We start from the raw sequence: 26,848 nt of genomic DNA on the forward strand, positions 1-26,848 counted from the left end.
TCTGAAGCATGCCCAAGACGACTTGCAAGGCAATCTCAGGAGCTCTGGATGTAAGCGTTGGAAAGCCCGCTCCCTCTCAGCGAGTGCTTTGGTGTCACTGGTTGCCAAGTTCTCTCTGCAGGGTTGCACTGGGCTACCTCTCTTCAGCCATTCCCTCAGAGGGAAAAACTTTGAGACCAGATGGTGGAGCTCTGGAGTCAGAGGAAATGGGTCCCTTCAGCATGGAGCTGCTGCTCTTCAGCTACTTCTGACATTTTCACTTGTGGAGCCTGAGACCATGAGATTATCTCAAACCAAGTCACATTGTCCAGTGGAGATAAATAACCAGGTCTTTTGTAGCCACTGACTTGGTGAGAACAGTAATGGGAATGCAATCAAAGGACTTTTCATTTTTGGTGTAATTCCTGCTGATTGATGTTCTCTGTCCACCTGAGCCCCTAAAGGCATTGTTTCCAGTACTTTGTACACAGCCTAAAGCGCAGACTGAATGGACTGTCATTTGCACGGCTTTAAGGGTAAACTTCTGTGTTCCACTGACCGTACCTTTACCTCAGCCCCTCCAGTGACGTAGCACAGCATCACGAGAGACAAATTCCCCAACCGTTCCTCCCTCTCCCCTACCATCATCCCCTAAGCTGTTCACAAGGGCACTCTGGAGATATCGGGGACTGACCTCTTAAGCTCTCGTCTGGCCTCAGTAGGTGAGGGCCATGTTTACAAAATTCTTTGTAAAGGTGGTACACTAACATTTACCTTTGCCTGGAGTCTGGCTGGGTCCAGTCAGTCTCAGATTCACAAATACTTAGAAGCCCAGGTAAAAGCTGCTAGTTTTCTTTTAGAAGTTATGTATGTGACTTGCAATGATGAAAATTTCTTCCCAGTTAAACGGCAGTTTATATCACTCTGTGTGTAGTATTTTACAGTGTTAACAACGCTCCCACGCTATATTCCATCGATGCTCTCACATGGAAAGTGCGCTTTCTACGCAGCCACTCCTCTGGGTGCAGTAAACAGTGCTTAGAGCTGACAGCTCCCAGTGCCAGCGTGTGCACGCTGCTTGTGTGAAATGTGTAAGGATACACAATTGTACTTTATGTAAGTTGGTCCTTGTTCTCCATAAAACTGTGCTGCTACAGTGTACTGGGAATTAACAGGGATGGGGAAGAGCCGTGTTTTGGTTCCTGTGAGGTCCTGCTAGTGGTTTTAGGAGTGGTTACAATGAACTTTTACTGACATTTAACAATATGTAAACTCAATTTGTGGGGATTCCCTGATGGCTCAGGTGGTAAAGAATCTGCCTGCAGTGAGGGAGACCCGGGTTCAATCTCTGGGTCAGGAAGATCCCCTGGAGAAGGAAATGGCAACCCACTCCAGTATTCCATGAATAGAGGAGCCTGGCAAGCTGCAGTCCATGGTGTCACAAAGCTCAGACACAGCTGAGCTACTTTCCCCTGGTGGCCCAGCGGTAAAGAATCCTCCTGCAACATAGGAGACGCAGAAGACTCAGGTTTAATTCCTGGTCGAGACGATCTCCTGGAGGAGGGCAAGGCAATCTACTTCAGTGTTCTTGCTGGGAAAATCCCATGGGCAGAGGAGCCTGCCGGGCTGCAGCCCAAAGGGTCACAAAGAGTCGGACACACCTGAGTGAGCGCACACACACACCGACTTGAAATACCGAAACATCAGTTACCACCTGTATTGACATATTAGACTCATGCTGTTAGTGATGCTCTCTTTAGAAGCTGTAGAGGTATACAGTTGATCTCCAGACATGGAGGGGGTTAGGGATGTTGACCTTCCATGGAATAAAAAATCTGCATGTAATTTATAGTCAGCTGTTCATGTTTATACTTGGCCTTCCATGTCCAGCGTTCATCCAGATCTGTGGTTCCGCATTCTCAGATTCACCCTGTCTGGGATCATGTATTTCTGTCATATTTACCATTGAAAAAAAAATCCCTGTATGAGGAGACTCGCGGGGTTCAAATTCATGCTGTTCAAGGCTCAACATAGGTTTAGTTCCTGGAAGACTTGGTGAATTGTTGACACCGAACACTAATCTCTATCACCAATTTAGTTTTGCCATTGCTAAAGATGACATCATTACCATATTTAAAGTTGAAAGATAATTGTCCTTCTGCCTTTCTCCACTCTAAGCGGAACACTGTTCTGTCTGTAGTCTTGTCTCACCATTGATATAGGCTTCTATATCCTGTATATGCTGCCAATAAAAAGTGTGTGTATTCGAAAAGAGAAACCAAAATTGTTTAGCTTAGAAATGAAAACATTTTTGGAGACCAGATATAAATACAAGGGCAAAGCTCAGAAACAGTAAACACTAGGACTGTCACCAAACACAGGGCAGGAGAAGCTAAGTCAGCACTTGATTTGTTCCAGAGGTGTCACTAGAATTTTCCCTTTCTGTGTTGCAAGCTTCCCCTGTCTGTCTCAACAGGAACTGAATACTATAAGTACCACCATAGAAGTTATGGGAATTTTGTTCTCCATGTTGTCCTTTCTCATTTAGCTCTCTTTTTCTTTTAATCTTTTCTTTTGGCTGTGCCATGTGGTTTATGTGATCTTAGCTCCCTGCCCAGGGACTGAACCCAGACTAATGGCAGTGACCGTCTGGAATAGTAACCATTAAGCCATGGGGAACTCCTTATTTGGGTTTAATTTCAGAACTAAAACAGGATGCATAACCATTTGAAGATCCTGCTTTGGCTATAGCTCTGCCCTCTGCAGCGCTTTCTATTCCTTCCTTGGACAGGACCAGTGAGTCCAGCTGTGTGTCACCTCCTTTTGACATCTTGGCTTTGGAATGTTAAAAATGACCAACACATTGCTCTGCTGGTTGGGGTCTAAGCGCTCGAGTGCGTGTCTGTATGCTCAGTCACTCAGTCATGTGTGACTCCTTGTGACTCCGTGGACTGTAGCCCGCCAGGCTCCTCTGTCCATGCAATTTTCCAGGCAAGAATACTAGTGTGTGTTGCCATTTCCTACTCCAGGGTATCTTCCTGACCCATGGATCAAACCGGTGTCCTTGGGCCTCGTGCATTGGCAGGAGGATTCTTTACCACTGTGCCACTGGGGAAGCCCTTAACACTCATAAGATCTCTTGTAATTCTTACAACAAAAGGACAAACGTAAGGCAGCTGAAGGGCCAAAAGTAGAATAACATCGCTAATAACTGTGTAGTTGTCATTTGAATCTGACTAGCTAAATTCTAGTGGAGAAGGCAATGGCACCCCACTCCAGCACTCTTGCCTGGAAAATCCCATAGATGGAGGAGCCTGGTGGGCTGCTGTCTATGGGGTCGCACAGAGTCGGACACGACTGAGCGACTTCACTTACACTTTTCACTTTCATGCATTGGAGAAGGAAATGGCAACCCACTCCAGTGTTCTTGCCTGGAGAATCCCAGGGATGGGGGAGCCTGGTGGGCTGCCATCTATGGGGTCGCACAGAGTCGGACATGACTGAAGTGACTTAGCAGCAGCAGCAGCAGCTAAATTTCAGAGCCCATGTTACCATTACCAATCATTCTATATAATATATAGTACATATTTCATAGTATATACTTTAAGACACCAACTTTGGTGTTTAGCAGCACCAAGAACAGCACCATATCAAAGATACTTTGCTTAATACTCTGATTAGGGTTAGAAAATGTTTTAGGTCAAAAGCTGCCAATTGATAGGCTAATTTTGTTTGGCCTGTCCTATATTTCCCAAACTACCTGAATGCTTTTTCAGGTATATGTGGAAAATGGCAGGGTCCTGTATGATCCTATCCCAGCAATAAGTAAGAACTGATAGCTTATTCATTTTCTGGTGGCTCAGACAGTAAAGAATCCTCCTGCAATGCAGGAGACCTGGGTTCCATCCCTGGGTTGGGAAGATCCCCTGGAGGAGGTCATGGTCACCCAGTATTCTTGCCTGGAGAATCTGCATGGACAGAAGAGCCTGGTGGGTTACAGTGCATGGGGTTGCAAAGAGTCAGACACAGCTGAACAACTAAGCACAGCACAGCAAACTTTTAGCCAGTTCCTCTACCACTCAGCCCCATTTCTCAGTGAGAAATGCAACGAACTTCTCTAATGAAGGAGTTCTCTCGACTAAGTCATCAAATGATACAACCTGGAGATCATGGAACTAAAAAAAGCAGCCCTTGTTTACTACATGCCCACCCCACTACCTTAGCTCACTTGAGAAAAGGCTGCAGTGAATTGTCAATGCTCTTGGTTGCTAAAATCAGATGGTCAACACTAAAATCAGATTGATCATATTCTTTGCAGCTGAAGATGGAGAAGCCCCATACAGTCAGCAAAAACAAGACCTGGAGCTGACTGTGGCTCAGATCATGAGCTCCTTATTTATTGCAAAATTCAGGCTTAGATGAAGAAAGTAGAGAAAACCACCGGGCTTCCCTGATGACTCAGATGGTAAAGAATTGCCTGCAGTGCAGGAGACCTGGCTTCAGTCTCTGGGTAGGAAGATCCCCTGGAGAAGGGTATGGCTACCCACTCCAGTATTCTTCCCTAGAGAATTCCATGGACAGAGGAACTTGGCTGGCTGTGGGGATGCAAAGAATTAGACACGTTTGAGCGACTAACACTTTCACTTTCAGAGAAAAACACTAGGCCATTCATGTATGACCTAAATCAAATCCTTTATGATTAGACAGTGGAGGTGATAAATAGATTCACAGGACTAGACCTGGTAGACAGAGTGCCTGAAGAACTATGGACAGAGCTTTGTAACATTGTACAGGAGGCAGTGACCAAAACTATCCCAAAGAAAAAGAAATGCAAGAAGGCAAAGTGGTTGTCTTAGGAGGCCTTACAAATAGCTGAGGAAAGAAGAGAATTGAAAGCAAGGGAGAAAAGGAAAGGTACACCCAACTAAATGCAGGGTTCCAGAGACGAGTAATGAGAGACAAGAAGACTTTCTTCAGTGAACGATACAAAGAAATGGAGGAAAACCACGGAAAGGGTAAGACTAGAGATCTGTTCAAGAATCTATCAATTATTGATATTTGATATAAATATCAATCTATTGATATTTCTTTGGAAATATCAAAGGAATTTCATCCAAATACGGGCACAGTAAAGGACAGAAATGGTAAATATCTAATAGAAGCAGAAGATGTTAAAAAGTGGCAAGAATACACAGAAGAATTATACAGAAAAGGTCTTAATGATCCAAAGAAACACGAAGGTGTGCTCGCTCACCTAGAGCTGGACATCCTGCAGTGTGAAGCTAAGTAGGCCTTAGGAAGCATCACTACCAACAAAGCTAGTGGAGGTGACAGAATTCCAGCTGAGCTATTTGACTTCACACTCCAGGATGTCTGGCTCTAGGTGAGCGCCCACATCATTGTGGTTATCTGGGTCATTAAGAACTCTTTTGTATAGTTCTTCTGTGTATTCTTGCCACCTCGTCTTAATCTCTTCTGCTTCTGTTTGGTCCTTACCATTTCTGTCCTTTATCGTGCCCATCCTTGCGGGAAATGTTCCCTTGAAATCTTCAATTTTCTTGGAAATCTCTAGTCTTTCCCGTTCTATTGTTTGCCTCTATTTCTTTGCACTGTTCACTTAAGAAGGCTCTCTTGCCTCTCCTTGCTGTTCTGGAACTCTGCATTCAGTTGGGTATATCTTTCCTTTTCTCCTTTGCCTTTCGCTTCTCTTCTTTTCTCAGCTATTTGTAAGGCCTCCTAAGACAACCACTTTGCCTTCTTGCATTTCTTTTTCTTTGGGATGTTTTTGGTCACCACCTCCTGAACAGTGTTACAAACCTCTGTCCATAGTTCTTCAGGCACTCTGTCTACCAAATCTAGTCCCTTAAATCTATTCATCACCTCCACTGTCTAATCATAAGGGATTTGATTTAGGTCATACCTGAATGGTCCAGTGGTTTCCCCTACTATCTTCAATTTAAGTCTGAGTTTTGCAATAAGGAGCTCATGATCTGAGCCACAGTCAGCTCCAGGTCTTGTTTTTGGTGACTGTATAGAGCTTCTCCATCTTTGGCTACAAAGAATATAACCAACCTTATTTCAGTATTGACCATCTGGTGATGTTCACGTGTAGAGTTTTGTGTTGTTGGAAGAGAGTGTTTACTAGGACCAGTGTGTTCTTACTGAAGTGGCTTGTGTTCCCATTTCCAGTGGACCACATTTTGTCAGAACTCTCCACCACAACCCATCTGCATTGGGTGCCCCTGCACGACATGGATCATAGTTTCATTGAGTTGCACAAGGCTGTGATCCATATGTTCATTTTGGTTAGCTCTGTGATTGTGATTTTTGTCCTGGAGGCTGTGGGATTGTAGTTCTTGCTTCTTCTTTCTGCCCTCTGATGGATAAGGATAAGAGGCTTGTGCAAGCTTCTTGATGGGAGGGACTGGCTGTTGGACTGCTCTGGTGGGCGGGGCCATGCTCAGTAAATCTTTAATCCAGTTTTCTGCTGATGGGTGGGCCTGTGCTCCCACCCTGTTAGTTGTTTGGCCTGAGGAGGCCTAGTCTTGGAGTCTACAGACTCTGTTGTAGGGTGAACTCTAAAAGGACTTATGCCAATAGGTGCCTCCCAGGCCTGCTGCTGCCAGTGCCCCTGTCCCTGTGGCAGGCTACTGCTGATCAACGCCTCACAGGAGACTCTCAAACAGTCACAAGCAGGTCTAGCTTAGTCTCTTGTGGGGTCACTGCTCCTTTCCCTGGGTCCTGGTCCACACAAGGTTTTGTTTGTACCCTCCAAGAGTTTCTGCTTCCCCAAGTTCTGTGGAAGTTCTGTAACCAAATCCTGCTGCCCTTCAGATTCCCTGAGGATTCCCAGTTCCTTTGCTGGACCCCCAGGTTGAAAAGTCTGACGTGGGGCCTAGAACCTTTGCAGTAGTGAGAGATCTTTGGGATTACTGCTCTGCAGTTTGTGGGTTGCCCACCTGGCCAGTATGGGATTTGACTTAAACATAATTGCACCCCTCCCACCATCTCGCTGCGGCTACTCCTTGGTCCTTAGACATGGGGAATCTTTCTTCATCGGTTCCAACATCCTCCTGTCGAAGGTTGCTCAGCAGCTAGTTGCGTTTTCGGTGTTCTTGCAGGAAATGATGGGCACTCATCCTTCTACTCTGCCACCGTGATATCTCATTTTCCACTATGCTATACTAGAAATGTTTTCTTTCTATGATTTTACAGTGTGCATTTGGTGTCCTGAGCACTCATATGATCTCATTTTAATTCTTACAACTAAATAATTAGCCTCTATACAGATGAAGCAACTGAAAGGCCAAAAAAAGGCTATTGGTACCTAGCAGCAACAATATTCCTAAAACCCCAGGTAATACCAGTGGGCTAAAAGGAGACTCAGTGATTGTCCCATGTTGAATGGAGAGGAGAGGAAAAGAGTAAGCTACAACTTCACAAATGCCAGTACAAACCATTGGGATTAGGTCTCTAGGAGTGAGTCTGGCAATACGTTTTTTTGCTTTGTTTTCATATTTACTTTTTGTCCACACTGGGTCTTGGTTGCATCTCACAGGATCTTTCATTGCTGTGTGCAGGCTTCTCTCTAGTTGCTGCTTGTGGGCTCCAGAGCCAGAGCTTGCTTAGTTGCCTCCAGGCATACAGAATCATAGTTCCCAGACCAGGGCTCAAACCTGTCTCCTGCCTGGCAAGGTGGATTTTTAACCATTAGACCACAAGGAAGTTCCTGGCAATGTGTTTTAAAAGCAGCTAAAGTAATTCTTATTCAACCTGATAAACACTTGGGACCGTTGGTCGTCTCCTTTTCTCTTAGCACATGCCATTTTATTACTATTTTTAATGAAAGGCTTTTCTCTGCTCAGGTGCCAAAGGATATTAAAGCCCTGATAATAGGGCTCAGGATTTAGACCATTTGAAATTTGATTTCTTTTCTCTTTTTTGGCCATGCTGTGCAGCTTATGAGATCTTAGTTCCCTAACCAGGGATTGAATGCTGACCCTCAGCAGGGAAAGTTCAGAATCCTAACCACTGGACTGCCAGAGAATTCCCTGAAATTTTATTTCTAACACACTTGGTATTAAAGTATAAAAGCTCGCAGTGCATTTGCTCTTAAGATTCTGATCAGAAACACCCATCCTGAGGTAGAGTGTCATAAGAATAGTTAAAGTGAAAATTTTGCATTTGGTATTACCTCAATCTTGATTTTAGCTCAATAGATCATTTTATATACAATAAACCATTCATGTGTCTGTAAGCCACTTATCTTTTGAAAGAAAATCAATATAGCAGAACTGAAACAAGAGCTACTTTTATATGCTGATTATAGGTACTTAAATTCCAATTTTAAATACTAGCAAATCAGTCTAACCCTTTTCCATCTTTTTGTCCTCAGTACCATCTGGGATTGACAGTTCAACCTGAATGAACTCTCCCTTCTGAACACCGTGGATGCTGACTCACTTGTGTCTAGATGACTGATAGCCTGACAGACTATATATGACCCACTTTCTCTTAGTCCTTTGTGCCAAATATCATGTTAATAAATCTCTGTTTGTTCAGTGGTGAGTTTTGTTCAAACATTTTGAACAAAAGGTAAAGATTTCCTCATAGGAAGGGTGTGGAAGGCTGATAGCTGCTAAGTGTAGGTCAGAGACCCACCCACCTCACAACAGTCCACAACTGCCAGAGGTAAATGATTAGCCTATGATGGCCACACACCTTTATGGGTTTGTGCCTGGACTTCTGGAATTTTACAAACATATATGCGTGTATGTTTATGTAAACCTGAACATATCAGTTTGGGTAGAGTTTTACATAAAAGTGATAGATATGTTATATTTTTTAAAACAAATATTGCTCAGATAAATCAGATATTTATTTTGTCTGAATCACAAATGACAAAGGAGAAAGAACACTGTTCTTTTTCAGAATGAACTGGCCAAATTGACTTATTTTTAAAGTGATAATTGACTACGGCCCGTTAAACTTGACTTGGATTTAATTAAACAACAGCCCTTGGTGAGTACCAGTATTAGCACATCATTTCCAAAGAAGACTTTTCTTTACTTGACAGTTATATTTCATCCTGGTTGTCAGCAGGCTCCATGATTATTATTTTCTCTATTGTTTTTCTTGAATTTTTTTTTCAGAGATATGATGGTATTTTCCAAAGAGCTTAGTACCCAGGAACAGGATCCAGAAATTATACTTTAACCAATGATCAATTTTCCATTCTGGATTGTAACTCAGCCCTTTCTGGCATTTTAGGTATAAAAAGAATTCTAACACTGAGCTTTGTAAGGCCCAACAGAAGATAATGATAATTTCCTTCCTAATGTATGTATAGTCCCACCATGTCTTTTCTTCCCCCTTTTCCCATTAATACTCCAGACATGATTTCTAGGTCAAAGTCTATTTCTGGAGTGGCTAACGTTTCTAATGCTGACTCTCCTAAGGAATGTTAAGCATTTTAAGTTATTTATAGCAAGTGGTATGATATTAGAACTAGGCTGGGGCTTGGAAGATTAGTCCACAGGTCACAAACTGCCTGCCTGCATGTGGGTTATAGCTTTTTTTTTCTTGACCCTCCTTTCTAACTAGGATATTTTTTTTTATTTCATAACTTTTTTTTTGGAAGGGAGTCAAAACTGTTTACGTGACAACGCAATTAAACAGCTGGTGGTTTAAAAGTCAGTCTAGGTTCAAGATGGCAGATTAGAAGGATGTGTGCACCCATCTCCTCCTGTGAGAGCAAAATATCGCAACTATCTGTTGAACAACCATCAACAGGAGGTTGCTGGAGCCCACCAAAAAAAACACCCTATCTGCTAGTGTTGGAGACTCTCGTATGGTGGCATGGGTTGGCAGCGGCTCACTGCAGCAACCTGGGAACCCATAGCAGCCTCCATAAAATCTGTATAATAAAACATTTAATACTTATACTTGAAAGTTTCTGCATATTGATCTGATCGAAAAGTCAGAAGATTTTCAACACCAGGCTCACACCCCTTCATAGAAGTGTAGTTGGCATACACTGAATGGCAGCTATCCATTCTTAATAGAGTACACTCCATGCCTTCTCTCATTTCCTTTCAGCACCAAAGGCATTGAGTTTATAAACCCTGCAGCCTTTGTATGTTTGAGCATCATTTTCCTCCTTCAGCATAAATCTTACTGCCTTATTTTAAAACTTAGCACCTTCCAGACATTGCCTTTGTTCATTTATAATTTGATCCTCTAAGTGGCAGGGATTTTTTTTACCAAGGTGATTCTTTAAAATGCCCTTGTTTCTTCTCTGTGGCCCTTGAAACTTCTCATAAGAGCTTTGCCAGAGAGATTATAGACCTTCTGATCTTAAAAGTAAAACTGAGTTAACACCATTTATCAGCTTTTACTTGAAAAAGAAACAAAAAATGAGTTTCAGTGTTTAGGTTTCTTTATACAGCGACAGCAACTCTAGATGAATCAGTTTGTTAGAAGAGCCTGTTTCTGAGTAAATACTTCAGTTCATCTATTTTCAATGCTGAGCCTGTTTTGAGAGAGGGGGATCTTCCTGGTAGTCTTATTAGAAGTATCTTTTCATTGTGTAATCAACATGAAGGATGACATTTCTATGCCAGAGGTCTTAAATTTTCCTGATTTCATGGAACATATTGGAGCCCACTGCTGGAATGTTTATTTTAGTGAATAGAGTAGTTGGATTCTTTCCTTGCCTATTTTCTAAAGTGCTGACTGAAACATGTCTGTTTGTTGGTGGCACTTGAAGAGCCTCATAGTAGGTGCAGATGGCAACTTTAAAAATAATTTCCCTGAGCCAGTAGAGAAAAGTGTATATAATACATAGACCAGTGAGTTAGTGTCTTGACTGCAGATACACTTTCAAACATTCCTGCATTTTCCCCTTCCCCAAACGCTGGACTTCACCTTCCAGTCAGAGTATTTCTCTACTCCAGAAAACACCAAGGAGGAGGAAATCGTCACCACAGATCATATTACATGCATTTTAGTGCACTTTTTGATTTTTCACCGTGCATTCTTGTTTTTATCTCAGTGGGTACTTTTTTTCCCCATCTTTGGTTTTCTTTCCCATGCCTGGAGTCAGAATAAATCGGAGGCATAGCAGTTAGGACTTCAACAAGATGGAACTAGTTTCTAGAACCCTAGGCTTACAGAGGAGCTTGAGGCCTCAGGTACACTTCACATTTATTATCGTCTTTGTTTCTTGTGTTTTCTGCAGTGTCATGCCAGATTAGCAGTAGCACAAAGGGACTAAATCTTTCCACTCCCACAATACTGCCATTTGAAGGGGAAAGGGATTGTTTTAGCAATTTACCTTTGTATTCTTAGAAATACTTTCAAGAAGTATAAAGATGAATACACAAATATTTAATGTTAGACATTTATGTTTGTGGTAAATAAGTCAAGTTTCTATATGAGAGTGAGGTGTAGAGTGGTAAACCAAAATTTTTTTTTTTTTTTCAAAAATTTTTTTTAAAAATTTCACTGCGCACCCTCCTTGCAGTGCACAGCCCTGCTGCTCCACAGGGGCCCTCAGGGCAGAACCAAATTTAAATAACAACATGGCCATTCATTTGCCTCTGATGTAATTTTTGCCCATTCTAAAAAGGACTTTGTGAAAGCCTTAATTACCTTGCCCTGTCTAGAGAGAATTAAGCGATGAATACAGCATCACATTTAATATGGAGAAAAGTTTTCTATAGCCATTATATAACTCCTAATTTTCGGATTGATTTGGCATAATATAGATTATTTTCTGCCACTAACTAGAAAATAAAAATTTTTAAAGTCAGAAAATCATGTCCTAGGTTCTAAAAGACATCAACAAATACATTTTTTAGTTGACTATTTACGATTGTTGATTTGGGCATCAACATCTTAAACAGTTGAAGGCTATGAGAATTCTGGCTGAAGCTTCTGCAGTATAATTTGTTACATATTGAAAATTCATTCTTCGTAAGTACTTTTCAGAAGGCTTCTTATTTTTCTTGTGTGTAACTTCATTTTTTGTACCTATTGAAGAATCGAGGTCTAATGTAATCCTTGTACATAGAGTAGAGAACACCTAGAAACAAAATACGTATATCAATAGAGTATTCATGGGAAACAAACACTGCATTTCTTCACTTGTATTTTTTCTAAAACTAACCTACAATTAAAAACAAACACCCTCTATCTTATTAATTTTTGTTCATACAAGTGGCTCCAGGAAAAAATAAAACAAAACTCAACTTCAATCCCTGAGTTGGGAAGATCCCTAGAGTAGGAAACAGCAACACACTTGAGCCAACCCAGTATTCTCGCCCGGAAAATCCCATGGACAGAGAAGCGTGCTGGGCTATACAGTCTGTGGGGTCACAAAGAGTTGGACACTAATGAGCACACGTGCACGCTACCTCTTAAATGTATGTGTTTCCTGGAGTTCTGATCCCAATGCTTTTCTCACCTCATTCACACTTGTTTCACTTGGAAGCAAGTAGATCTCTCTTCTGAGAGTGAGACCCACATATAGACTATATTAAATGTGACATTTCTACATCCCATATGTAGATGGTCTCCAAAACTTGTATATAAGCAAATATGTTGAGCATGCCCCTCAAAATGTGCACTTATAAACAAAATAAATGTACTAGAGTCAGTCAATATACTGATAAATCTTTTTCGTTTTGTTTTTGGCTTTGGTTGCACAGTGTGGCATGTATGCTTGGGTGCAAAATCATCTCGGTTGTGTCTGACTCTTTACGACCTTATGGACTGTAGCTCGCTGGGCTCCTCTGTCCATGGGATTCTCCAGGCAAGAATACTGGCGTGGGTTGCCATGCCCTCCTCCAGGGGATCTTCCTGACCCAGGGGTCAAACACACATCTCCTGCATTGGCAGGCAGGTCCTTTACCACTAGCACCTCCCGGGAAGCCCAGTAAGGCGCGCAGGATCTTAATTCCTCCACCAGGGACAGAACCCATGCCCCCTGAACTGGGAGTGTGGAGTCTTAATCACTGGACTACCAGGGAAGTCCCCCCACAGGCATCTTTCCAAACTGTTACCCTGACTGTGTTACTCCCCTGTTTAAACCCTTCACTGATTTACTTCATCTTGTTACTCCTCAACTAGCAACCATGAAAATCAACCATGACAAACAAGGGGATCTGTTTTATGTCAATTTAGCTCAGCTGTTACTACGTTTTCCAGGATTCCCTTCTCTGCATGGTGGTGGTGGTAGTTTAGTCGCTAAGTCGTGTCCGACTCTTGCGATCCCATGGACTGTAGCCCGTCAGGATCCTCTGTCCATGGGGTTTTCTAGGCAAGAACACTCGAGTGGTTTGCCATTTCCTTCCCCAGGGGATCTTCCCCGACCCAGGCATCGAACTCGTGTCTCCTGCACTGCAGGCAGGTTCTTTACCAACTGAGCTGCCAGGAAAGCCTCCTTCTCTGCATAGTTCTGAGTTAGCTTGTCCATGAGACACATTTCACTTGCGATCTGAAGGTGAAAAGTGAAGCAGCACCTGCCAAATGCTTTTTGCACTGGTTAGGCTTGGTATAGAGGACCAGGTGCTATTATAGTTTGTGTGTGGTGTTGTTTATCTGCTGGCTCTCTTTGCTACTGTTGGGCAGCAGTCAGGCCCACAGGTCTTTCAGCTCCTAGTGAATCTCCTCTATTAGTTCTTCCGGCTCCTGGGCCAGATGTGGATAATAGAAGGTGCCAGCTTTTCTTAAGGGTCATGCCGTCTAGGTCGGAGTCAACAAGATTCTGACTCAAGTTTCCACTTGTCTTTGTGGGTTCCAGTTCATCCTTGCAGATTCTAGTTTCTTTTTCCTTCCCAACCGCTGCCTTGCTCAGATGTCAGGATTAGAAATATAACCAACAACCTAACATGGACTGTTTAACCAGGTACCCAAATTGCTTAAAGTCATATCTCTATAATAAACCCCTTTTTCTGTATCACTACTAGTAGTTTTAGAAGGAAATGGCAACCCACTCCAGTATTCTTGCCTGGGAAATTCCGTGGAGAGAGGAGCCTGGCTATAGTCCATGAGGTTATGAAAGAGTTGGACATGACTTAGTGACCAAACAACAAAAACAGCTAGCAGTTCTGCTTATCTGATTGAACAGAATGATACAGAATTTGGTATTAGAAGCTCCCAGAGGAACATAACCCTAACATAACATAACACAACCCAGAGGATTGGTTCTGTGAATTAGTTCTGGGTTATTTGGAGTTGGTTCTCTAATCTGATTAGATTTAAAGGTATTAATGGCCTTTCTCCCCACTTCCAGTGGCTAAGAGTATGCTGGTAGTCCATGGCATACATTAGTAAAACATTTTAAAAATTATCACCTTGCAGATACCCTTAACCAGGTGCCTATAAAAGTAAGGTTTTAGGTGATCAAGTATATACTGCCATGGAACATTTGTTGGAAATAAGAAGTATAATATAGTTGGTTACTTCTACGTGTACTGGAAAACTTGGGAAAACTATACAATGGGCTCATGGCTTTTTTTTTTTTTTAAGATGCAATTTATTTTTATTATTTAGATACACAAGGTCTCAGTTGCAGCATGTGGGATCTAGTTCCCTGATCAGGGATCAAACCCAAGTCCCTGCATTGGGAGCTTGGAGCCTTAGCCACTGGACCTCCAGGGAAGTCCCTGGGCTCATAGCTTTTAATTCCTAGCTCAGGTTTGCATGAGGGAACTGAAAGCTTTATGACTTTCCAAAAAGAAACTCAATTCCTGTGGCCATGACATTGCTACTTTTGAAAAATATCCACAGAGTCTAATCTTGTGAGTGATTAATCACAACACAAAATGAATTCCCAACCTCACAACACCTCTTATATTCAAGTTTAGGGCATTGCTTCTGAAAATTGAAATGGGGACATATGGTCAGATTTCAGTGAAAGTGGGTCCTTGAGCCCTGATATCTTATTGACACTCCTTTGCCAGGAGAAACAGTCCTCTATATCTGTCTGAGAAAGACTGAAACTTGAACCAAAAAGTAGTCTCCACTAAATGAAGCTGAAATACCAGAACTTCCTTAGTATACTTCATGGCGGAGCAGTGATTCTTCTGACCTGTGGAGTAGGGGCTCTTATGGTAGGGAAAGCTAATGTAAACCATTCTATACGCATCTATTATCAACGTAATACTGCATTCCCAGGGTGATGGTACAGCTTGGTGTCATCAGCAACGACTTTAAAGATGCCAGGGTGGTGATTTCTACCACATCTCTATTCATTTTGCCTCTTTTGCCAGAAGGCAGAGAGATCTTACAGAATGATAATGGATTTATAAAAACTTAATCAGTTGATCAGTCTAATTGCAGCCACCGTATAGGTGTGGTTTCAGTGCTATAGCAAATCAACATAATTTTTGCTATCTGATTTGCAGCTTTTAATCTGATGGATTGCTTTTTTCTGTACACCTTTTAGTATAAAAAGACTGTCAGAAGCAGTTTGCTTTCATTTGGCTGGGCCAGTGGTATACTTTCAGAGTTGAGCCTCAGGACTGTGTGAACTTTTTAGCCCTATGCCACAATCTAGTCTGTAGGACCTTGATCATCTCTGTTCCACAGGATAGCACATCAGTCCATTACACTGATCCGATCTATCCAGGGGAAATTGCTACGATAGTGTTAGGCTAGGGAGAAGGGTGTCTGGAATGTATACCTTCTGGGGCATTTCTTGGTATTCCCATGTCATGTAATTGAAGAAGGTGGAAAATTACATCCAATACAGGAAGGATGATTAATGACCCACATCGTTTAAGAATGAAGGTTTGGGTTAACACCCCAGTCAAGTAACTATGAATAGCCAAGGTGCTTTTGGAGGGCAAAGGATGGAAAAATGCCTAGCGGAAAAATGTGGTTATAATATGAGCCATGCTTACCTACCAGTTGCAGAAACAAAGACTGGATGGTTATGAATATTTATTCCTTATTTTTATATGAATACACTTGTTATATTCACCAGTTTCTTTCTTTCTTTCTTTCTTTCTTTTTTTTTTTACTGTTTGCCACTTTCATTTACCTACCATCTAATATAAAAAGTGTTAATAGTAGTTAACCTTATATCTCAGTATTTAAGTCACAGGATATCAAAAGGGAACATGACTCAGCTCGAAAATGAATCAACACCACCCAAAGGCACGTTGAATCCTCTTGGGGAGAGAGCATGTTTTCGGTTACACAAGGCATGTTTGGTTTTGCCATTCATCTTTATTTGAAGGTAAGTGTGTTAAGAGATGTATATATGGATGCCAGTAGAAGGTGATGGATTTGTATTGTGTCAACTTAGCTAAAATGCAACTAGGTTTTCCAGAATTCCTTTCCTTTTGTCAACTACAAATTGGCACTTGCCATCTACCTCTGTAAGTATTAAATCATGTGCTGCTGCTGCAGCTCTTGATTTTCAACACCCCCCAAAAGGAGTTTAGGGTAGAAAGCAGAAATGAGGCACTCTGAGCTCAGGGAAAAACTGGGAAGGCAGGTCTTCAGATAGATATTTTCAGTAGCTGACTTTATGAGCCCAATTCTTATATCTCCTATCCAGAAAAGCACTAAAATCCTTCATAGTGATGACTATTCTTTGTGACTACCAGAAAGCTTTACAAGACTAGCAGAAACCTGGAAAAATATGTGCTTGACTCCACGTATTCCCCCTTCACCAAAATCACATACAGAATGATGTTACCCCCACTCCACCCCACCCCAGCCTCTTTGGAGTAGTTTCTCAGAGCTATCTGAGGTGCTGCCTCTCAGGCTGAAGTCTTCATTTTGCCCCAAATAAACCTCAACTCGCAACAGTCACATTGTGCATTTTTTTAAGTCGACACTTTCATCCCCGGAAAAACTGCTCAGGAGATAATTAGCATGAGCCTAGAAGGCAGAAGTAAAGCAACAGCCAAGTTCTTTTAACCCGACAAGGCACTGCTGCAGCACGTTTTTGCTTATCTGCTGGACTGCTTCGTTGGCATGGGGCAGCAATCAGGAGTGTGGCGACTATGGCCCCTGCTGACTGTCCTCTTTCACTTTCTCTGACTCCTTGGCCAGGTCTGTGTTTAGTTCCAGGATGAGGAGCATCAACGTTTTCTATGTCACTCCCAGCATCTACTTTGAAGGCTTAGAAACAGTGAGAAATCCACAAGGATTCCAGAATATTCTGTGTGTTCTAGGTCATCCTTGTAGGTTCTAGATTTTCCTTGCTTTTCTCATTTTTCATCTACCATTTCTTAATAACTGCTTGCTCTGACCACTTCAGGTCCCAGTTCCTGATACATAAGCAAGAGCCTTACAATTACATAAATCCAAATACCTACAACAGATCTCTTTATGTCACTACTAGTAGTTCTACAGTCTCAACAAACACGAGTTCCACTAACATGCCATGCTTTTGTGACTTTTTCCTCTGCCTAGAGCCCCAGCTTCCTTCTCTGCTTAGTTATTTTCCTCTACATTCCTGGCTCACCACATGGTTTGCATCCTTAGAGAAGCCTCCCCTGGATTCTCAGCTCTAAATGCCCCTCATTTGTGCTTGTGCTTCCATAGCAACCTGGGTTATTTTGTTGTAGTACAATTGACTTTATATTGTCTTCTCCTGCCCTTGGTCTCTCTCCCTCAGGAGACTAAACTGTTGGAGGGCAGGGAGTTACTTCTTATATCTCTAGACCACTAAGTGCCTTGCACATAGCACACGCTCAGTGTTTGCTGAATGATGAAAACGAGAACACATTACTATGTAGTAATGTTTCCTGTTGTATTTTGTTCAAGTATCACATATCACAGCTCATAGTAAGAAGATAATTACCATATAACTCCCTCTATGCAAGTCCCACATTCATCATCTCATAATCCTAGACCTATTCAGGCTGAATCTACTTTGCACAGTATGAAGGGGAGCTAAGAACACTGTGACTTGTTCTTATTACTGTAGACAAAAAAACCTTAGATAATTTAGGTCCCAAAGTAAATTCTTTGCCTATCTGAACTATCTGATTTAGCTGTTGATATAGCCTGAATAAACCAGATAAGTTTACACCATTCTTTGGATTTAACTGTGTAAATGTCAGTTTACAGACTAATAAAAAAAATTGCCTATTGCTCAAGCTGAATAGCTGAGTTACAAAGGGTATAAACTATTCACTGCTCCTTTTATTACAGAGGATAATACAAACTATAACCTAGTTCTCTACTGGGTTTTTCCTTTTAAAAATTGAAGTACATTTCACATACTACATTATGGTGTACAACATAATGATTCTGTATTTGTATGTATTGTGAAATGATCATCACAATAAGCCTAGTTAACATGTATCACCAGATATAGTTACAGACATGACTGAAGCGACCTAGCAGCAGCAGCAGCATAGTTACAGAATTTTTTCTTTTGTTGAGAATTTTCAAGATCTACTCTCTTAGCAACCTTCAAATATGCAATACAGCATTATTAACTATAGTCACCATGCTATACATTATATCTCCATGACTTATGTATTTTATAACTGGAATTTTGTACCTTTGCCTACTGAGGGTTTTTTTTTCTGTGCTTAAAATACCAAGACATTAAGCCTATAACTGGGCAGCAACCTCAACCAAGTGAAGATCGCTGCCTTTCTTTCCAGTCCTCCTCCATTAATCATCTTGATCCAATATTCATGAATGAATATGAATGAATGAATAAACAAAAATACACTCTAATCTGAATGAATGAATAATGAAAATACTCTCAAAGATGGTTGAATCATATACAAATTAAGTTGGTTACCTAGAGTCACAGCTCCTACAACAAATCCTTGGGCAGCAACTCTCATGTGAATAAGATGAATGGACATTTTCTGATCTCTTCTGTATTTCAACTTGTAAAGACCATAGGACACCACGGTCACAAAGCCTGCTATCCCTGTAAATTAAAAAAGTAGAGATTATATAAATAGCAGGCTAAAATTTCTCAAGAACTTAGAGATTTGAATAAAGGGCTGCCCAAGGGATCAGTACGTGGAAGATAAGCAGGCAAATCACCAAAAAATACTTCATTAATGGATTCAGTATTTGCAGTTTTGACTCTTTCAGAAAAAATTGAATTATATAGTATAGAAACTTGTCTAGTAGTTTTCCTAGGCATGGTTTCAAATTTGTAAGCAGTAAGACTTTTATTTGGGGCAAGCTGTTTAACCAGTGACTGAACCAACCAAAATCTCAGCATTCATAGCTTTTGGGTGTTTGGCTTTATTCCTCTCTACTTTTTATTAATATTAAATAAGGAGTAAATCTAGTGAAGAGATCTCTAGTCTTTCCCAATCTGTTGTTTTCCTCTATTTCTTTGCACTGATCGCTGAAGAAGGCTTTCTTATCTCTTCATGCTATTCTTTGGAACTCTGCATTCAGATGCTTGTATCTTTCCTTTTCTCCTTTGCTTTTCGCTTCTCTTCTTTTCACAGCTATTTGTAAGGCCTCCTCAGACAGCCATTTTGCTTTTTTGCATTTCTTTTCCATGGGGATGGTCTTGATCCCTGTCTCCTGTACAATGTCCTCTTTCAGTATCCTATTATTTTGCCTTTTCATACTGTTCATGGGGTTCTCAAGGCAAGAATATGGAAGTGGTTTGCCATTGCCTTCTCCAGTGGACCACATTCTGTCAGACCTCTCCACCATGCCCACACGTCTTGGGTGGCCCCAGAGGGCATGGCTTAGTTTCACTGAGTTAGACAAGGCTGTGGTCCTAGTGTGATTAGATTGACTACTTTTCTCCAGATCTAGAGATCTCGAGACTAGAGATCTCTTCAAGAAAATTAGAGATACCAAGGGAACATTTCAAGCAAAGATGGGCTCGACAAAGGACAGAAATGGTATAGACCTAACAGAAGCAGAAGATATTAAGAAGAGATGGCAAGAATACACAGAAGAACTATACAAAAAAGATCTTCATGACCAAGATAATCATGATGGTGTGATCACTCACCTAGAGCCAGACATCCTGGAATGTGAAGTCAAGTGGGCCGTAGAAAGCATCACTACAAACAAAGCTAGTGGAGGTGATGGAATTCCAGTTGAGCTATTTCAGATCCTGAAAGATGATGCTATGAAAGTGCTGCACTCACTATGCCAGCGAATTTGGAAAACTCAGCAGTGGCCACAGGACTGGAAAAGGTCAGTTTTCATTCCAGTCCCAAAGAAAGGCAATGCCAAAGAATGCTCAAACTACTGCACAATTGCACTCATCTCACACGCTAGTAAAGTAATGCTCAAAATTCTCCAAGCCAGGCTTCAGCAATACGTGAACCGTGAACTTCCAGATGTTCAAGCTGGTTTTAGAAAAGGCAGAGGAACCAGAGATCAAACTGCCAACATCTGCTGGATCATGGAAAAAGCAAGAGAGTTCCAGAAAAACATCGATTTCTGCTTTATTGACTATGCCAAAGCCTTTGACTGTGTGGATCACAATAAACTGTGGAAAATTCTGAAAGAGATGGGAATACCAGACCACCTAACCTGCCTCTTGAGGAACCTATATGCAGGTCAGGAAGCAACAGTTAGAACTGGACATGGAACAACAGACTGGTTCCAAATAGGAAAAGGAGTACGTCAAGGCTGTATAGTGTCACCCTGCTTATTTAACTTCTGTGCAGAGTACATCATGAGAAACACTGGGCTGAAAGAAGCACAAGCTGGAATCAAGATTGCCGGGAGAAATATCAATAACCTCAGATATGCAGATGATACCACCCTTATGGCAGAAAGTGAAGAGGAACTAAAAAGCCTCTTGATGAAAGTGAAAGAGGGGAGTGAAAAAGTTGGCTTAAAGCTCAACATTCAGAAAATGAAGATCATGGCATCCGGTCCCATCACTTCATGGGAAGTAGATGGGAAACAGTGGAAACAGGGTCAGACTTTATTTTGGGGGGCTCCGAAATCACTGCAGATGGTGACTGCAGCCATGAAATTAAAAGACGCTTACTCCTTGGAAGAAAAGTTATGAAAAAAAAAAAAAGAAAAGTTATGACCAACCTAGATAGCATATTCAAAAGCAGAGACCTTTTTTTTTTTTTGCCAACAAATGTCCGTCTAGTCAAGGCTATGGCTTTTCCAGTGGTCATGTTGGATGTGAAAGTTGGACTGTGAAGAAAGCTGAGTGCCAAAGAAATTGATGCTTTTGAACTGTGGTGTTGGAGAAGACTCTTGAGAGTCCCTTGGACTGCAAGGAGATCCAACCAGTCCATTCTGAAGGAGATCAGCCCTGGAATATCTTTGGAGAGAATGATGCTGAAGCTGAAACTCCAGTACTTTGGCCACCTCATGCAAAGAGTTGACTCATTGGAAAAGACTCTGATGATGGGAGGGATTGGGGGCCGGAGGAGAAGGGGACGACAGAGGATGGGATGGCTGGATAGCATCACTGACTTGATGGAGGTGGGTCTGAGTGAACTCCGGGAGTTGGTGATGGACAGGGAGGCCTGGCGTGCTGCGATTCATGGGGTCGCAAAGAGTCGGACACGATGGAGCAACTGAACTGAACTGAACTGAAATCTAGTGAAGTGAAAGAAACTTTAATATCTTAAGTGAAAATGACATGTTGAGTTTTAATAAGAGGTAAAAAGGTGTGAATATTTGCATGAGAAGCCCGTGACTCTGGGAAGAACTGTGATTCTAAAAAATTCCAGAAGCCCATACAAATATTTTTGTATTCCTTACATATGTCAAGAAATGAATATACTGCTGTGACAACCAAGATTCTATGCAGTTAACTCTAAAACAGAAAACTGAATAGCAATCAGTTGAATAGGGAAAATTCTAGTAAGTGATTTGAAACAGTGTGAGAAGTTAATCTATGACAAATCAAAATAACCATATAACAAATAAGGGGATAATTATCTGAACTAGCTTGAATTTACATCTCACACCAGACCCTACAAAAAAACTCTGGAAGGGTTAGAGTTAAGTATGAAAATAAAACAAATTTATTAAGAAAATCTAGAAGAAAATAGAACAGAATATTTATGACATCTAAAAAAGGAGTAAGGTAGACTTAAAGTGCGGAGAAGGCAATGGCACCCCACTCCAGTACTCTTGCCTAGAAAATCCCATGGATGGAGGAGCCTGGAAGGCTGCAACCCATGGGGTCGCTGAGGGTCGGACACGACTGAGCGACTTCACTTTCACTTTTCACTTTCATGCATTGGAGAAGGAAATGGCAACCCACTCCAGTGTTCTTGCCTGGAGAATCCCAGGGATGGCGGAGCCTGGTGGGCTGCCATCTCTGGGGTCACACAGAGTCGGACATGACTGAGGTGACTTAGCCGCAGCAGCAGCAGACTTAAAGTGAGGACAAAAACGCTGTATTTTGATGACAGAATAAAGGAAACTTCTGCATGGTGAAAGTGTGGCTCTGTATCGGGGGATCTCTCTTCTACTGATTTATGCATCTACCTTGATCAGCACCACATTGTCTTGACTACTCTGTATAGTAACCCTTAATATCAGGTCAGGATGATTCCTCCCAGTTAATACTTTTTCTCAAAAAAGGCTGCTTTATGTCAAATCTCAACATGAATCAGCCGTAGGTATACATGTATCCCCTCCTGAAGCTCCCTCCCATCTCCCTCCCCATCCCACCCCTCTAGGTTAATACAGAGCCCCTGTTTGAATTTCCTGAGCCATACAGCAAAGCAATTATCCTTCAATAAAAAATAAATAAATTTTAAAAAGGTTGTTTTAGCCATTCTAGAACTTTTGCCTTTATATGAATTTTAGAATAAGCTTGTTTATATCTACAAAAAAAAAGAAAAAAACATTGCTGGTATTTTGATAGGAATTACACTAAACCCATAGATGCGTTTGGGGAAAACTGACATCTTTATTGAGTCATACAATCCACGAGCACAACAGTCTCTATATTCATTTAGGTCTTCTTTGATTTCTTTTATTAGCATTTTATATTTTTCACCATACAGATTCTATACATGTTTTCCGAAGCTTGAAAGTGGAAGTCACTCAGTCATGTCTGACTCTTTGCAACACCATGGACTGTAGCCTGCCAGGCTCCCCTGTCCCCTGTCCATGGAATTCTCCAGGCAAGAGTACTGAAGTGGGTAGCTATTCCCTTCTCTAGGGAATCTTCCTGACTCAGGGATTGAACCCATGTCTCCTGCACTACAGACAGATTCTTCACTGTCTGAGCCACCAGGAAAACCCTAATCATTTCATTTTCTTTAGAGTGACTGTAAATGGTCTCATGTCTTTAATTTTGGCTTCCATGTGTTTGTTGTTAGTATATGAAAATGCAGTTGCTTCTTAAGTAGAATAGCAAGTTTTGACTATGTTGGCATGTGTTTGTCTCTATGGGTGGGTGAGGATATATTTATTCTAAGAATCAGAGTAAATAATCACATTTATATGAAAATTTTGTATGCTAATTAGCAATAAGTGAAATTGAAATAAAAATGACAAACAAAAATAGCAAAAAACAAATTACAGTAAAACAATGATGGGAGGCACACTGAGAAACAGGTGCAATGCTGAAAGCTCTGTAAAGATTTAGCCAAATCATTCTGGGAAGAAATCTGAAAACATATAATAATTGATATTAAACTGAACATGTGAGAAGTTTAAGAGGGAAGGGACATATGTATACCTATGACTGATTCATGTTGATATATGACAGAAACCAACACAATATTGTAAAGTAATTACCCTCCAATTAAAAATAAAATAAAATAAAATAAACTGGACATGCTTCATGCCCTGAAAATTCTACTTTGGGGAAAATACTCCAAGGAAGTAAGCAAAAGAAAAGTCAAGAAGTTGACACAAAGATGTTTATGGCTACACTATGTATGAGGAAAAACAAAACAACCCAAATGGCCCAAACAGAGGAAAAACTATCAGAGCTGTAAAAAAAAATTGTAGATATAATTATACTTACATTATAGTATAATATACTACTATGACATGTTAAGTAAAAGAAGCAAAAACAAATAATCTATTGACACACAGTTTAAATACACGTAATGTAATGTATTTAAAGTATCATTATTTAGACCTTAGCAGTGACCATAAGATTTTAAACAATATAAATCAATTATAATGACAGAAGTCAAGATAAGATTAAAATGTTCTATAAATTATCTGCATAGAATACTCCATCCTGCGGCAGAAAATACTTAATAGATATTCTTAATAAAACAAGTAAAACAAACTAATAATATATATACAAATTTTATCATTTAGTTTTCTAGCAAAACTTGGCTCTCTTCCCTTATCAAGACTCTGTTCTTACTGAAATTTGTTTTGCTTCTTTTAAGATTAAAGTCAGAGCCTTTACTGTTTTCCATACAGAATCTCTGTAGTTTGTATATAATTGAGTTTAGCTGGAGACACTTTTATCTTTCTACTTTAATCACCCTAAATGTCTCTGGAAAAACAATTTAATTTATAACAGACACAGTGATTAATCTGTTCATTATAGTGATCTGTTCAAGTGACACTGAGTTCTTGAATTTTTTTTTATAGTTAAAAATGATCAAGATGATGAATAAATCACTATAAAATTATTTGCCTCCATTTCTTGTGCTATTACAAGCCTTAATCAAATGAAGTGAAACTTTTAAACACAGAATACTACTTTAAAGTAAAATTTTGATTCTTTTTGATATATGAATAATGACACATAAAGTTGTTAGATTTGTAGTGACATTTAATGGAAACATTTGACTTATACCTATTTAGAAGCTTTTGTGGAATTAATCACAAACTTATGTTTGTCTGATTTATATACATATATGTTTAAATTTTATTGAAGTATAATTGATTTACAGCCTTGTGTTAATTTCTGCTGTACAACAAAGTGATTCTGTTTTACATATATATTTTCTTATTCATATCCCTTTCCATTTATAGTTAATTACACTATATTGAGTATAGTTACCTGTATATATTTATGATTTAAATACTTTAAAAAAAAGATAGTTTCCAGACTAAACACAAGGAAAGAGGGATGGCTGAAGTATACACTAATAATGCTTAGGGCACCTAGAGTATCCAAAAGAGAAGGAAGAGAAAGCTTAGCTTTTGAAACAAAATACTGGTGCTTAGATTTTTTTTTAATTCCACATATATATAGTATTTGATTAAAATGTAAACACATTAAATATGTGTTGGGAAAGGATAAAGAGGCCAAGACTCCAGATACAATTATAATACTATTGATACTTCTTGCATCAAGAGTTTATTTAACCATCAATCTTAGCATCTGGAACACATCAGGAAGCCAACAACAAGCCTCAGAGAATGAACACCAAAGTTCATGCTCTCAAGTATATAGGTAGGCCCAGACTTTCATTCAGAGCTTCTTAACGCTGAATTGACTCACAGTTCTTTTGAGCTTGGGTATCTAGCTTCTGCAACACAGACTATCAGAAGCAGAAGTTTCTGATGGTACCCAGAAGTAATGGAAGAAAGAGAAAAATCTATAAACATTGGACACAAGAACTTAAAGAGATATGTAGATCTTCCTTAACTCATGATGGGATTACATCTTGATAAACCCATCAAAAATTCATTTAATACAACCTCACCTATTGAACATCATAACTTAGCCTAGCCTACTTTAAACGTGCTCAGAGTACCTACATTAGCCTGTAGTTAGGCAAAATCATTGAATGCAAAGCCTATTTTATAATACAGTGTTGAATATCTCATGTAATTTACTGAATATTGTACCGAGAATGAAAAACAGGATGTTGGGTACAGAGTGGTTGTAAGGGTTTTGGTTGTTTACCTTCATGATGGTGAGGCTGACTGGGAGCTGCTGCTGTCCAGCACCATCATAAGAGTATTGTATCACATATCATTAGCCCAGGAAAAGACCAACATTCAAAGTATGATTTCTACTTGAACGCACATTGCTTTCTCATCATCTCAAAGTCAAACAGTCGTAACTCTGTATACAGAGTCTCTGTATACATCTCAATAGTTCCTAACAGATTCAGTCTAATAAACTGAATTAGCTGCTACTGATTCTGAATCATTATAGAAAAGTTACAGTCTATTCAATCAATTATATTTAGACTGGTTGGGAAGTTTTTTTTAAAAAAATTTATATAAAACTGTAATTTTATTTTTTATATTTATTTATTGGCTGTGCCAAGAGGCATGTGGGATCTTAGTTCCCCAGTTAGGGACTGAACCCATCCCCCCTGCAGTGGACATGCAGAATCTTAACCACTGGACCACCAGAGAAGTACTTGGCAATGAGTAATTTAAAACAGACTGTGAATGAAAATGAATTAAATGGAATAAAAATTTGATGCTTCATAATAATAATAGTAAATAACATTTACTGAGTATTTGTCATACACTAGGAACCATGCTGAAGGTTTAACTCATACATGCATAGAAGGGGTTAGCTTCAATTATCTGAAAGTATTCAACTATATAAAATATTTCAATACTCAAAGATACTGGTCGAGGTATTATTGTGTTATTACAGTTTTACAGTATTCAGTCAAGTCTTGTACTTACCTACAGGGACAAATGGGGAGTCTCTAGATTTTCTGATCAGTCGGGATAACTGGCCTTCATCTTCATCTGCTGACCACTGGTTATCTGAAGACATTTTTCTCTCTAATAACTAGGGGATAAATGTGGTTGCTATGAATGATCAGAAAGAATCTGTTTCCCTCTTCCAATATACTCTTGATTATGTGTTCTTCATTTGCTTGACATGACTGTCTGCTCAATTGAAATAAAGTTATCTTTCCTTCACTCTCTGCATTGTGGAATCCTTTCATTTTGTTTAGGGGTGGAGGAAAAAGAAATATACAAAGTGGCAAATAATAATCAGATTCCATGAATACAG

General features: G+C 40.3%; 2 protein-coding genes across 2 annotated transcripts in view; one reads left to right on the forward strand and one right to left on the reverse strand.

Annotated features, from left to right (window-relative positions):
• The window catches only part of LOC101116391 (natural resistance-associated macrophage protein 2-like), a 56,887-nt gene extending 48,347 nt beyond the window's left edge, over positions 1 to 8,540 (forward strand). Inside the window, 2 exon segments of the mRNA XM_027965937.3 lie at positions 8,375 to 8,401; positions 8,403 to 8,540. Of these exon segments, the coding sequence (XP_027821738.3) occupies positions 8,375 to 8,401; positions 8,403 to 8,456 (81 nt within the window). The 3' untranslated portion in view covers positions 8,457 to 8,540.
• Positions 8,541 to 11,167: 2,627 nt separating this feature from the next.
• HIGD1C (HIG1 hypoxia inducible domain family member 1C) lies at positions 11,168 to 26,616 on the reverse strand. Its single transcript, XM_060414062.1, has 3 exons — positions 26,512 to 26,616; positions 18,761 to 18,895; positions 11,168 to 12,064 (listed from the first exon to the last, which is right to left on the reverse strand). The coding sequence occupies exons 1-3, from the start codon at positions 26,603 to 26,605 to the stop codon at positions 12,000 to 12,002; spliced, it is 294 nt and encodes a 97-aa protein (XP_060270045.1). The 5' UTR covers positions 26,606 to 26,616; the 3' UTR covers positions 11,168 to 11,999.
• Between the last annotated feature and the right edge of the window lie 232 nt (positions 26,617 to 26,848).

Source organism: Ovis aries, chromosome 3 (genome assembly GCF_016772045.2).
Source record: "Ovis aries strain OAR_USU_Benz2616 breed Rambouillet chromosome 3, ARS-UI_Ramb_v3.0, whole genome shotgun sequence".
In the NCBI taxonomy this organism is placed as follows: Eukaryota; Metazoa; Chordata; class Mammalia; order Artiodactyla; family Bovidae; genus Ovis; species Ovis aries.

Excerpts from the sequence above, each read along its gene's own strand:
- HIGD1C (XM_060414062.1), bottom strand. The coding sequence starts at position 26,605 with ATGTCTTCAGATAACCAGTGGTCAGCAGATGAAGATGAAGGCCAGTTA. Across the intron at positions 18,896-26,511 it reads CTCCCCATTTGTCCCTGTAG|GGATAGCAGGCTTTGTGACC; the intron begins GTAAGTACAAGA and ends TTTAATTTACAG. Across the intron at positions 12,065-18,760 it reads TGTAGGAGCTGTGACTCTAG|GTGTTCTCTACTCTATGTAC; the intron begins GTAACCAACTTA and ends TTTTGTTTCTAG.